The sequence below is a fragment of the Vigna umbellata genome, chromosome 4 (genome assembly GCF_029865625.1).
Source record: "Vigna umbellata cultivar VRB3 chromosome 4, Vumbellata_1.0, whole genome shotgun sequence".
Taxonomy (NCBI): domain Eukaryota; kingdom Viridiplantae; phylum Streptophyta; class Magnoliopsida; order Fabales; family Fabaceae; genus Vigna; species Vigna umbellata.
In genome coordinates, this window is record NC_142168.1 from 38,080,773 (window position 1) to 38,094,440 (window position 13,668).

Sequence of the window (13,668 nt, forward strand, 5' to 3'; positions counted from 1 at the left end):
TCTACTGGATGCAGTAGAATTATTTACACATTGAAGTTGTTGCTTGTAATAGAATATATATATATATATATATATATATATATATATATATATATATATATATATATATATATATATATATATAAAATTGTCAATTTCTCTTTCTATTCTCCTAATTCCAAATTTAAATGACTATCATATTACTTTTTAAATTTGCAGCTACTATTTGACTGGTGTGTATCAAAAGCACAATAATCACAATAAAGCAAAATAAAAAATTGTAGATATTACTACACCTGTTTACATTTCAAATTTTAACATGTTAAAATTACATTGTTTAAAATAAAACTAAGATTCAATATTGTTTACTTAATTTAAAAGTGCTTTTTTTCTCCATCTTTTTCAACATGAAGTTGAATTTTGTTTTTCATGTTTATGTTAAAACATGTTATATACAATCCAATTTCCGAGCTTTTAATTTGAAAATTTAAAGGTGTATTTTGAATGAACTCTTACTTCATTCCAAAAGTGATTTACTCCAATAATCACTTCACTTTCTTTAAAAAGAAAATTACTATCAAAGTCAAATTCAAAATATAATCATTATCGGTGAGGATTATAAGAGCAGAACAATCATGTGTACTTAGCTAGATCTAGGTTAAAATATATGGTGTGATTTTTCACACTATGCAAACTTCAAAATGAAGGATGCACTTTGCTTCAAAAGTTAGAAAATGTGAAGTGCATTTAAAGCTAGAAAGAGGAAACAACCAACCACTCAAAATGTATATATATAATTGCTGAATATAATTATGATATATATGATTTGTTTTATGCCTTAAGAAACTGTGTAAAACCTAACAAAAAAAAAAGAAAAAGCTAATTAAGAGTTTTCTCACCATGCAAAAATCTAACATCAACTATATACTGACTACATTTTACTAAGGATATTTTATTAATATATACTATCATTTCATTATAATATATACATTACTTATTGTAAGGATAAGATGAGATATAATTAAACATATTTAAACATGTTTTTAGCTAAAAACTCATTGAGTATTATAGATAGAAAAAAATGTTAAAATATATATGATTTATTACTATAGAAATAAGTTTAACTTATGATAAAAGAAATTAATACTAAATTATAAAAAAAAAAAACTATTAGAAGTGTATCTAGTCTACCAAATTATATACATAATCACAGTATTTCTACAAATATAATCAATATTAATAATTAGTAGTTAAACAATACGATGAGATTAAAAGTGTGAGAAAAAGAATGTGTTGTTAATATTTCTTTTATATTACTAAAGGAAATCATCGGGATACATTTAAGTTCAATTTTTTTACTATATTTATTAAAATCTATAACATAACAATGTATTAAAAAAAATATAATAATATAACTTTTTGTCTACATTTTTCAAGATAATCTTATTTTTAATATTTTTAATATCTTTATAAGAAAAACAAAAAAACAACTTTTCTACCATTTAGTTTAATTTTTTTTACCCAATTTATTTTTTAAATTTAAATTTAACTATGTAACACATCATTTTAATAGTATTAACTCTATTATAGGAATCATCACGTAAAAAAGAAACAATTAACTTAAAAAAGACATATAAGATGTTATTACAGTTATTCAAACATAACTAACACCAAAATATATATATATATATATATATATATATATATATATATATATATATATAATATCTTATACTATTATGAATTTTATTACACTTGAAACTAAAATATAATACTAGAGTTTTACAAAAACTGATATAGATATCTATACATATACACATAAACCAGAAATCCTACTTTATGCTCCCTGCTGTCACCATTTTGTACATGTTTTATAGACATATCATCTGCTAACACCATTGAGGTGATAATAGAAAACAAAAAAGAAAACAAACATACCACAAACACAAAGGATAAGCTAATTTACCAAAGAAACATACATACAATTGCATTATGAATATTAACACTTAAACACAAGTATATAAAACAATCCTAAAGCATACAATCATCAACTTTAAACTTAACCATTCAGATACATGTATTGATGTCAAACTCTAGCGAGTTATGCACTTATGGTGACCTTTACTGCTGTGTAGAGTCATTGCCAATAAGTTTCATCCTAACACACAAAAGATTAGTTCGTTAACGCCTTAGGCAAAGGTAAAGTCCCTAAACTAAAACCTCTTGCTCCTTTCACCACATGCATCATCCTTCTTTACTTGAGATTGGATAGTTATTAAAGCGTAAGGATTACCTCCAATACTAAATCCTTACATCAATACATGCAAAACTTAAAACCATACAAGAATTTATCCTTGAAATTATTTTCACATCATACTTGATACATATATACATACAGTCATAATATAACTCATAAGGCATTGCAAGTTTCACACTAAACATACATAACATCCATAGAAACCAATTTAGATCAACAAATATAAAAAAATCACATAATAGTATATTGACGCTCAAATTGATGCTTAGCGCACAAGACCTCACAAAAGAGAGCTCTCAGCACCAAAAGATAGAAAATAGCTCTAGACCTACAATGGTAACTAGCACTCGACGATGCTATGTCACCGTTCAGTGCCAGACCATTCACATTTTGGTCATTCAACAGTGAAAACAAGCATTGAGCACGATACCAAGAACCTGCAACTTCTCAAACTGTGACCTAATGAACTATGTACCAAATTAAATAACCAAATTGATATTTCTAACTCAGTGATTTATACAAATATGTGTTTTAGTGTCAAAGTGAATACCAATTTTCTCATCTCATCAGATACTCATTCCATTAGTTCAATCTCAAATCAATCAATTCCAATATCACACAATCATATTTCTCAAACAAGATTTGAGCATAATTTTCAACTAACCACGACTTCAATTTCATCCAATTCATACAAACAAATACATGCACACTTTCAACCGTCCCAACATAGAATCCCTATAATAGATGATCAATTATAGACCAATTCAAACTTGTCAAACAACACACCATCATAAAACTCAAAATAGTTTTCAACAATGATTCCATCAACTAAAATCCATAATATAAGTCAATCACAAACCATCAAACATGCACGCACAATTCTAATCACATTAAAACTTGAAAATAATGGTATTTAATTTCTTTTACCTTTTAGAAGCTCAAACTGATCTATGGAACCTAGAATGACTCTCTTAGCTTAAGGAACTCTATCTACTCCTACAAACCATAAAATCATGATAAGATATATTATTAGCACTACTGATCAACATATAATCATATAGAAGACTCGAATGGGACATGTGATAGAACAATACTTACATTCATGAGAAAACACACAAACTAGAGAAAAAGATAAACTGACTTACTCTTTTGTAAGAACTGATTGGATAAACTTGAGGACATTTCCTCAATGATCACTTAAACTTGAGGACATTTCCTCAATGATCACTTAGACACTCCTTAATCTTCAAATAGATGAACAAGCTTAAAGAGATGGTAAAGAGTCCTTAGAAAAAAAATTTTAAAGAGATAATATTCTTCTAGATAATGAAATTCATCAATTAAAATTTTATTTATATATTTAAACTTTTAATATTAAAATAAGCAAGTCTCATTAGTTAGGACATCTTATAAGTTCTAATAAGCTCTCACAAAGTACACATAATGGTTATATGAATTGTTAACTATTAATCATAGATACTAATTTCTTTCTTTTACATATTTCATTTATGATAAGCTTAAATTTCCATCTTTGTCTTTCTCATCTCATTTCATTATTGTTATTCTTCAATTTCTTTTTCATCCCTCTATTATCACTTTTCTATTCTCAATTTGGTTCCTTTACTATTACATTTTATTAGCTTGACTCAATATAATAAAAAGAAGCAAGTTTTCATCATAAAATTTCCCAGTTTAATATTTTTTATTTTACTATTCAAATTTAAATTTTTGCAAAATTAATTTATATATATATATATATATATATATATATATATATACACACCAGCATAAACTACATCTTTGAAGCTTATATTACCCATATGTCTTTAAAAAAAAATGGAATATTGACCTTTAGATTGAATAAATTCAATAATATTGTTACATAGTTTACTCAAATATTAGTGATGTAGCTGTGGTATTTCCCTCTAGTGTTGCTCCTACCATAACATTTGTTGGTGTATTTTTTATTGGATTCTTTCCTATTTCGCTATACGACAAATATTCACCTCTATCTTAGAATAATATTCATTCTAATCAATTAGGCCTTGTTCACTTGAGTGGATTTGAGGGAGAGTAATTGAGGGGATTTGAGAGGATTTGAAAATAATTTTTTTTGTTGATTATTTGAATGAATTTGGAGGTAAATGAGATTGGATTTGGAAGTAAATTTTTTTAATCTGTCACGTCAATCTAATCCTACACTAATTGTCACAATCTTTACTTCCAAATTCATTCTCACTTACCTCCAAATTGACTCAAATAAACAACAAAAAAATTTATTTTCAAATCCTCTCAAATCCCCTCAATTACTCTTCCTCAAATCCACTCAAGTGAACAAGGCCTTATCATAACACACAATCCTTTTGTGATTGTTATTATTAGAACAATTTTTTTTTTACAAACACTCTCACAAACTTGAATTAGGAAAGGACTCATGCCTTTTGAATTTAATGTGGTTAGAAATTAACTTGTGTTAAACTAATTTGGAACTACAAAAATAACAATTCATTGTAACTTTTAAGTAAACTAATGTTTGAGTGAATTTTGTTTTTAAGTAGTTCTGAAGAAAGAAAGTCTGAAATAATGCTTAATGGAATTGGAAGATGGCTTCTAATTAAAATCTAAACATAACTTAAATGCTAAATAGATTATGGGTCATCTTACCACAAAAATTAATAATTAAAAGGGTTGACATTTTTTGGATGTAATGGTGAAGGATTGTAAATTCCATTTAAAAATCAATCATATGAAAGAAATAGTTACTCACATAATTCAACCTTTTTCAACTTTGGATCTAATCGCATTCAAGAAATAAATGAGTGACTTTTTTTAGTTGTGGCATGTTTCAATAAGAGGAAATACTAGGATTTCTACATTAATCCAAGACTATATTTCACATGAACAATAATAAACAAAGTGACCTCATAAAATCAACTTTAAACTACTAAATTACTTTCCATTATCAAAGTTTAAGCTAAACCAAATCAATAAAAAATTTATTATATAATAATTTTTTATTAGATAATTAAAAAGTATAAATTATCACTCAACTTGAATAGTTGTATAATCTTTCAGTTTCAAATATAATTGGCATTCCCAATTTTGAATTAAAATCAATTTAAGTTTTAACTTTTTAGGCAGAAACTAGGGATGTAGATTAGTGTCTTACCAACTCCGCACATATAGGATAACATTTTTAAAATTAACATTAATTTTATATTTCAGTTTTTAAAATTACTGTTATTAAGATGAATAATTTTTTCCGGCTTATTTTTTTCTCTTTCATTGGGATGACTTATTTCTAGATAAATTAACGAGATTTTTAATTTTTCTCATCACATTTTTAATTTTCTTAACTAATTATGAAAACGAGTAATATTTTTTAAGAATAAACTAAAATTCAACATGAACTACATCTTTGATCCATTTGTTGTTCTTTATCTTCATTATACTCATTTTTTATTTATTTGAATTTGCTTTCATTTTTTACTAAAAAAATATTTAAGCTCAATGACTCAATTAAATAAACTTTCTTTTTCTACCAAGTTTGTTAGCTCATAATTTCACCCTGAAAATTTTAAAATTAATTTTAGTTAATTCAGAATTTCAACTCTTCAAAATCGTATCAAACAAATATATGTATATATTTTGTTAAAATGTTAATTAATTTTCTGAAAGTCCAGGTAATTTTTTTAAACCTGCATTTAGTCAATTCATATTGCATTCCTTTTTATTTTTTTTACCTGGAAATTTAAAATTAGTTTTAATTTATTCACATTTTCTACTCTACAGAATCAAATTAAATATACCTGCACGTATTTAATTAAAATGTTAATAACCTAAATTATGTTTTAAAAAAACCTAGTAAATATATTCAAGTCTATATTATTATATTAGGCTCCATTTATATCAATTACTTGACATTGTTTTTACTATAAAGGGTTTATCATTAATTTTACATTTATTCGATTTGTATACTCTTAAAAGGAATTTTTTTTATTAAATGTGAAGAAAATTATTTATCTATTTTTTAAAGCCGGTGTAAATTCATTTATGTCAAATATTAATTATATTCCTTATTTCTTCCTTACTGTCTCTCTTTATTAAAATCAAAGATATCAAAATAAAGAATATCTGACCAAATAAATCATATTTAAGAGTGACTCATAAAAGTTACTTTAAAAAGATATTTATTTTATTCTTAAAAGAAAAAACACAACATAAGAAGAACATTATCACATGAAGAGAAAACATCTTTCAACATAAAACTCACAACAGTAATAACTCATTTCCTGAAAAAAAAAAACCATTTATGTAAATTTTTACACTATTATGTAAAATACATATATGTGTGTTGGTGATTTCTTTTTTTTTTTTATATGTGATTTCATCTCAGATTTTATTTTTCGATTTAGTCCTCATTTTTAGTTAATTTCAAATGAATCTTCAATTATACTTATATTTATTTTATTTTGATCCAATTAAACTCTAAACCTAATATTTAGTATAAGGTATTATTTAGAGATAATTTGGATAATTAAAACGAAAATAAAAATATATGCCCAAAATAATAAAAAAATGTTAAAATTATGGAATTTTTTAAAATATAAAATCTTAAATTAATAAAAAAAAAAACAAAATCTCGTGTCATGAATAGCAAAAATAAATGTTAATAATCTTCAACCTATCAAAAAGAAGAAAAATAAATGAAGTCTGAGCAATGAACTGAAGGTAATAACACATACAACGGTCAAAACCCTTAACGGAAACAAAAATGTCAAATCACATACCAAAACTAGCCGTTACAATGAAAATCCTTCTTTCCTTTCTGTATTCCTTTCTGCACTAACAATTTTCACTCTGTTTCAGTTTCTGTCACCATTTTTCCTCTTCTTTACTTTCTATTCTCAAACCCAATTTTGATTCCAAATGGAACAACCCACCAACACCACCCACCAATCAAAAACATTCACCACACCTTCAAAGAAACCTACAAGAAACTCAGAGAATGCGAACCCTAATGTTTCTCACCTTCGAAGCCCTTCTTCAAAGTCCCCTGCTTTGAGATCCTCCAAATCAAACACCACCAACCCAATTGTACAATCCCCGCAGAACAGGATCCGGCAGAGGAAGTTCGTGGTGGCTAAGAAGAAGAATCAAAAGGGTCTTCGAAACGACAGCGTGCTGTGCAAGTGCAAACATAAAGGTGGCGCGAAGTGCGTTTGCGTGGCGTATCAGACCCTTAGGGCTTCTCAAGAAGAGTTTTTCCTCAAAGAGAATAAGTTTTGTGATGATGTTGATGAAGATGTTGAAGAAGAAGCAAAAACAGAGTGTGAGAGTGTGAATGCAATTGAAATTGAGGGAAGAAAAAGTGAAGCAGTAGAAGATAAAGAAAAAGAAGACGAGGGATTCAATAAACGAAGGAGGGAGAGGGGTAGGTTATTGGAAGAAGGGGGGAAGAGTACGAGTGTTGCTAAAGATGGGTTTGGGAAAGTTATGCATTTGGTTAAAGCCTTTGAGAAGCTTCTCACTGAACCCAAAGGTTCGGAGGAAAACAATCACAAGGAGGATGATCATCATGAAAGGAAAGATAATAAGGGCAAAATGATGAATTGGTCTTTGCCTCTGTTACAATTCGAAGAACATCATAAGACAGTTGCAGCGGCCGATGCATCTGTTTCTGATTCTTCTTCGTTTCATTGTACTTCTGATTTGGTTTTGACGTCCGAGAACCTTGGCTTGGATCAAGGGATTTCAGTTTCTTCCTCATGGGATAATAGCTTTGCAAGGTTTGACTTTTGGCTCTACTTGATTAGATTAAGGGTAAAACTTAGATGTAGTTTTGAGTGTCTTCTGGTGCATGGATTTGTGGTTAGCTTAGGGACAAAAATTATCCTGTCAAAATTAGAGTTTCACTTTGTTAACCATCATTATAAAAATTTGCTTTAATTCTGATTGTAGAACTGCAATAAACACATTTAAGGAACTGTACCTAAGTTTTGTCCTTAGATTAAGGTTTCAAATAACTTTTCTTCATTTGTGTCATTTGCTATTGTGATGTTTTTTGTTGATTTGTGCATTATTGTGCATTTGGTGGTGTTGCAGTGTGTCTACTGGGGATAGAAGGAGCCGGAGAAATGTAAGACTTCAGAAGCTGTTTTTATTATATGATTAATTGAAGAATGTTAAATTGCTCACTAATTCAATTTTTGAATTTTAATGATTCTATTTTTGTAGAGTTTGGATTCATGTGGTACTTTTGGAGGGAGTAAGTTGAAGAGGAAGGAAAAGCAAAAAGTTACTAAGCAAAAACCATTTAAGCTAAGAACAGAGGTAACATTTTTGTGGTGATTGATTTGATTTATTATAATGTTTTTTCTTTTTTGTTTTCATCTTTTTAATAACTCTGGAGTTTGGAGAGTAACATTTGTGATGCAATGATACTGTAGCAAAGGGGTAAGGTGAAAGAGGAAGAATTGATTAAGAAAGAACAAAAGATGATGGCTGAAGAAGAAAAAATGAGGATACCAATTGCACAAGGTCTTCCTTGGACAACAGATGAACCTGAGGTGAGGTGATCTTTTCATTGAAGTCCTTTGTTTGGGTGGTTGTGATTCTTATTACAGTGATATTCATGTGTACTTGCTAATTGTAATGAATTGATGAGCTCAGTATCACTCTTATGATGTCACTTGCGTACAGAGCTTGTCATGTTTCCTTGTTAATTGGTAGTGGAATATATAGCTTTTAATGTCATTCTTCTGGTGTCACTGTGCTAGTCATGCTTTCTTGGTAGTTGTGATGAATTAATTGGCTTAAAGTGTCACTATTTTGGTCACTTGTTACCGTGCTATATTTACTTGCCAGTTGTAATTCATTACTTAGCTTAATGTCATATTTACCTTCGATTCCTCTCATTACAATGCTTGTCATATTAATGGATTTCTGAGCTTAACGCCACTCCGTTGGTGCCATTTTTCGCAGTGCTTGTTAAAACCTATAGTTAAAGAGATAACAAGGCCTATTGACCTAAAGCTCCATAGTGATATTCGGGCAATTGATCGTGCTGAATTTGACCAACAGGTGCCTCTTTCATCCATTTTTTTTTCTTTTACTTTATTGTTATTACTAGGTAGTTTCTTTAGGTATGTGCATTATAAAGTGTAATTTTCTGTGGTTGTAGAAGCCACTACTTCATGCATGATTTTAACTGCCAAGTTCAGTTTGAGCCACTCAACTCTTTCGTTTGAGAAAAAAATGGATGATTGTTGAAAACGCAACCAAAAATGAATCATTTGTTTGATTGTAGGTGGTAGAAAAATTTAACTTCATAGAACAACTGAAGCTGGAAAGGGAAAGACAACAGAAGGTAACACTGTCTATCATCTTTCTAAAACATGTTTTCATGATAAAAGACATGCACCAAGTTACCATGTTTTCTTCCATCATCTAAAATACTTCATTCCCATGTGTATAGATGGCAGAAGAAGAAGAAATAAAGAGGTTGAGGAAGGAACTAGTTCCAAAGGCTCAACCAATGCCTTATTTTGATAGACCTTTTGTTCCAAGGAGGTATGACAGTTAGAACATGTTTTCTGTCACTTCATTTTTTTTTTTCACTATGATTCTTTATGCTGGTAGAACATGTTTTCTGTAAAATGTGTCACTTCATTTTTTTCTCATTATGATTCTTTATGCATGAAAGGTCAATGAAGCATCCAACAATACCTAGAGAACCCAAGATTCACATACCCCAACATCAACCTAAGAAGATGAAATGCTTGTTGTCATGGAATGACATGAATCCCTGCTCCTCCTATCTCAACTAAGCTTCCAATGGCCATTTTGTCATATGAAGTGAAATAATGCTTTCATTTTCCATAATTCTTTCACTCCACAATATTCAATTTTGTACATTGGCAACTCAATATATAGTTGCAAATTCTTTTGTGCATAGTCATGATATTTCTCTGAATTGTGCAATGAAATGAAATGTCACTATTTTTTTTTTTAATTTGTTATTCATTCAATTATTGAGAACAATAAATTCTAAAGATGGTTATTTTTGCACAATTCTCTCCACAAAATGCAATTTTGTATATAGTTGCAAATTCTTTTTGCTTATCGTGAAAGAAGGAATTTACTGTACAATGTTGCTTAAGATCAAGGCACTAAAAATTACTCTTTTCTTTTTCTTTTAGTTTTTTTGATCTTTATCCAGGAAGTCATATGTAGCTGTTCAAAATTACTACCATTAGAAATTACAAAATATCAAGGATATTAGGTACAGTCCCCCTTTACTTTTTACATCACAACATGCTTTTATATTTTAGCATTTCCACGTAATCTCAACATTGTCCTTCTTCAATAAAACCCAAGGTAAGCCAAATAAAACTTATAAGTTTTAAATAAAAAAGAATATTCATATAATTTGATTTTCAATAATATAGTCTAGAATACAATATATCCAAAATTTATCCTATACAACATATAAAATCATTCAAAAGACTCAACCTTTGAAGCATCGATATATTGGTTAACGCTATAAGATTTTGCACGTGTCTACTCCTCTCAAGAGTTATAGTATAGACAACTTTCCCAATTCATTGAGTCAGGGAAAATTCAATATCTCTACTGAACGTGATTAACATCATTACTCTTGATAACAACTTTCTTCGATTCTCACCACCATAAATTCTTGTTTATTTGACTCAAATTACTAGTAGAATAAAAAAAATCGCACCTTTGCACTTAACACCAATACACCCTATACTACCTTGATTTATAATAATTTCATCTAAAATATCCATGTTCAAGAACAACCAGTAAAACTTCATGAAATACCACAAATATACACAACAACACATAAAAGAGGAGTGGTGCCAAGTGATTTGGAGAAGGCGTCCAACACTTGTAAAATAAGGGCTCATTGTCAAGTGGGCGTCCATCGATGCTCCACCCTTGCCTAGTGATGGGACCCTTGGTAGGAGGACTCTTGGAGTTTAGTGGAACATGAGTGCCCAATTTAAGCAAAGAGCACCTAAAGCTAGGGACCTCTGAAACTCATTGTAAAAGTAGTACCAATGATGATCCTTTGCGCCCAACGACCAAATCACCAAAAGCTCTTTAACTTTGGCTCTCGAAGCCAACACCCAATGCCATCTCAAATATTCATTGTCTATGATTTTCATCAGCAATGCACAATTGACTTCAATTGGTAAATTTCTCACATCCTAAAGTTTCCAACTTTAGTTGGAAATAAAGTTTTTAGGCATAATACTTATTTTGGTCTTTATATTCGTCATCTTTGTTCAAAGTGATTATCGAGTTTATTTGTAAGATCCTTGAAAATATTTGTAAGTTAGATACTAGATAAAAAAAAAAATTAAAAAAAAAAATTATTAATAAAAAAAAATAGTGAATAGTAAATTGTGAATAGTAAAAAGTGAATAGTAAAAAGTGAATAGTAAAAAGTGAATAGTAAAAAAAAAAAATTTATTTTTGGAAAGGATAAGTGTTACACGTAGCTTTGAGATCAGAATTCACCAATTTGCAAATAAAAAATTATTTTTGTAATAGTAAAATGAATAAAAAAATGAATAGTACAAATGAATAGTAAAAATGAATAGTAAAATTTTTTACTATAAATAGCCAAGGGGGAAGGCTGAAAATTTACACCAAAGAACTTAGAAAAATGTTGAGAGAAGAGAGTTGGAAGAATTTCTAATTGCAAAGGGGATATTCTGGAAGTTTTCAGAGAGCGAGGAGATTAAGTCTGTAATAGAGGTAAGGGAAGCCACTCTTATACTTTGCTTTTCTCTAATCCTAAATCTTGAATATGTAGTATTTTGTTGCTGTATGGTCTTGAATTTTGAATGAGAACACTTATTTGTTTCTTTTGTATTTTTGGAAGGAAGAGAAGTTGTCTAACCGGCTCTGCCAGATTCAACTTCTTGTTTCCCCAAAGCTTTGGTTGTTTCTTATATCTTTATATGGTATTTTTGGAAGGACGAGAAGTTGTCTAACCGGCTCTGCCAGATTCAACTTCTTGTTTCCCCAAAACTTTGGTTGTTTCTTATATCTTTATATTGTATTTTTGGAAGGACGAGAAGTTGTCTAACCGGCTCTGCCAGATTCAACTTCTTGTTTCCCCAAAGCTTTTGTTGTTGTTTTTTTATATCTTTATATTGTATTTTTGGAAGGATGTGAAGTTGTCTAACCGGCTCTGCCAGATTCAACTTCTTGTTTCCCCAGAAATTTTATTGTTTTATCTATTCTTTTTATTGCATCTTTGTGGAAGGATGAGAAGTTGTCTAACCGGCTCTGTCAGATTCAACTTCTTGTTTCCCCTGAATTTTTATATTAATATTATTTTGATGGTAAGGGCAACTAATTATTTTTGTATGAATTTATAAATATACGAATGTTGAACTGGTGTTCTCTTGCGAAACTGTTTTATGACTTTTATTATATTGGGTGTTATAACTGAAACTGTTAAATTGTACATGTTGTGATGTGATGAATTTATTGAATGAGTTTGTTGGCTGAAATTGATCTTGTTGGAAGGTCTGGAGTAAGGGTTCTATAATAGCTTATATATGAGTATTAAATAGATATACAGATACTGTTTGAGGTTGTTGTGAGAGGAAGTAAAAATATTAAAATTAGGCATTTTAGATTTAGAGCATAAGACAACAAGGTAGATAAATTAAATAAATAAATTGATTAATTATTGAGGGCCTCCCTTTGTTGGTAGGATAGAGGAACCTTAAAAACCTGAGTTGGCACATCCCTGATCATAGAGCAGCCCTGGCCTGGTCCAGTCAGTTGTGACTAGTCATATGTGCTGGCGTCGAAGGTGAGTTTGATGCGTTCAGACATCTGGGTCCTCTCTGGTGACCAATTGGGGTAAAGAAAAATCTCTACTAGGATGAAAATAAAATAAAACAAGTTGATTGTAGATGCATAATATTATCATGGTAAAAATTTCATATATATTTTATTTATCATTACATTGAGCCCAGACTTTAATATGTAGTTCCTACGATATGTTGATATATTTTGGTTGATCCATGATCTTTGTTTGGTGAAAATATGTTGAGTTATACTCGTTATGAGCAAAATGAGTTTATAATATGAAGCATGATATATGGCAATATGTTTAATTTATTGATACCAAAACGGGTTATTATGAATTCATGATTAAAGAATGAACATGATTGAGTTAGGTGGATAAGAGGGTATGAATTGTTGGTTTTATGAAATGTTGGAGTGGATATGAGAAATCATTACTTATGAAATGATGTTTACTACCGGGAGTAGTATGTTCGAGTTATACCATGAGAGTTTGGTATGAGCAACGTAACACCTGAGGTTTATGAAAGCAGGCAGAAAGTGGTCTGACCATAAGGCTTTGACATAAACGTATGATT

The 13,668-nt window shown here is 29.4% G+C and overlaps 1 protein-coding gene across 1 annotated transcript; it reads left to right on the forward strand.

Annotated features, from left to right (window-relative positions):
* Positions 1-7,056: 7,056 nt before the first annotated feature.
* On the forward strand, positions 7,057-10,250 carry LOC124834934 (microtubule-destabilizing protein 60-like). The gene is made up of 8 exons (XM_047309767.2): positions 7,057-8,025; positions 8,342-8,375; positions 8,474-8,569; positions 8,686-8,805; positions 9,221-9,319; positions 9,546-9,605; positions 9,714-9,808; positions 9,942-10,250. The coding sequence occupies exons 1-8, from the start codon at positions 7,166-7,168 to the stop codon at positions 10,063-10,065; spliced, it is 1,488 nt and encodes a 495-aa protein (XP_047165723.1). The 5' UTR covers positions 7,057-7,165; the 3' UTR covers positions 10,066-10,250.
* The last annotated feature ends 3,418 nt before the right edge of the window (positions 10,251-13,668 follow it).

What these genes read in the sequence shown, in the direction of transcription:
- LOC124834934 (XM_047309767.2), top strand. Translation starts at nt 7,166, where the DNA reads ATGGAACAACCCACCAACACCACCCACCAATCAAAAACATTCACCACA. An exon ending in ATAGAAGGAGCCGGAGAAAT is followed by an intron (nt 8,376 to 8,473) that starts GTAAGACTTCAG and finishes CTATTTTTGTAG; the next exon opens with AGTTTGGATTCATGTGGTAC. An exon ending in AGACCTTTTGTTCCAAGGAG is followed by an intron (nt 9,809 to 9,941) that starts GTATGACAGTTA and finishes TATGCATGAAAG; the next exon opens with GTCAATGAAGCATCCAACAA.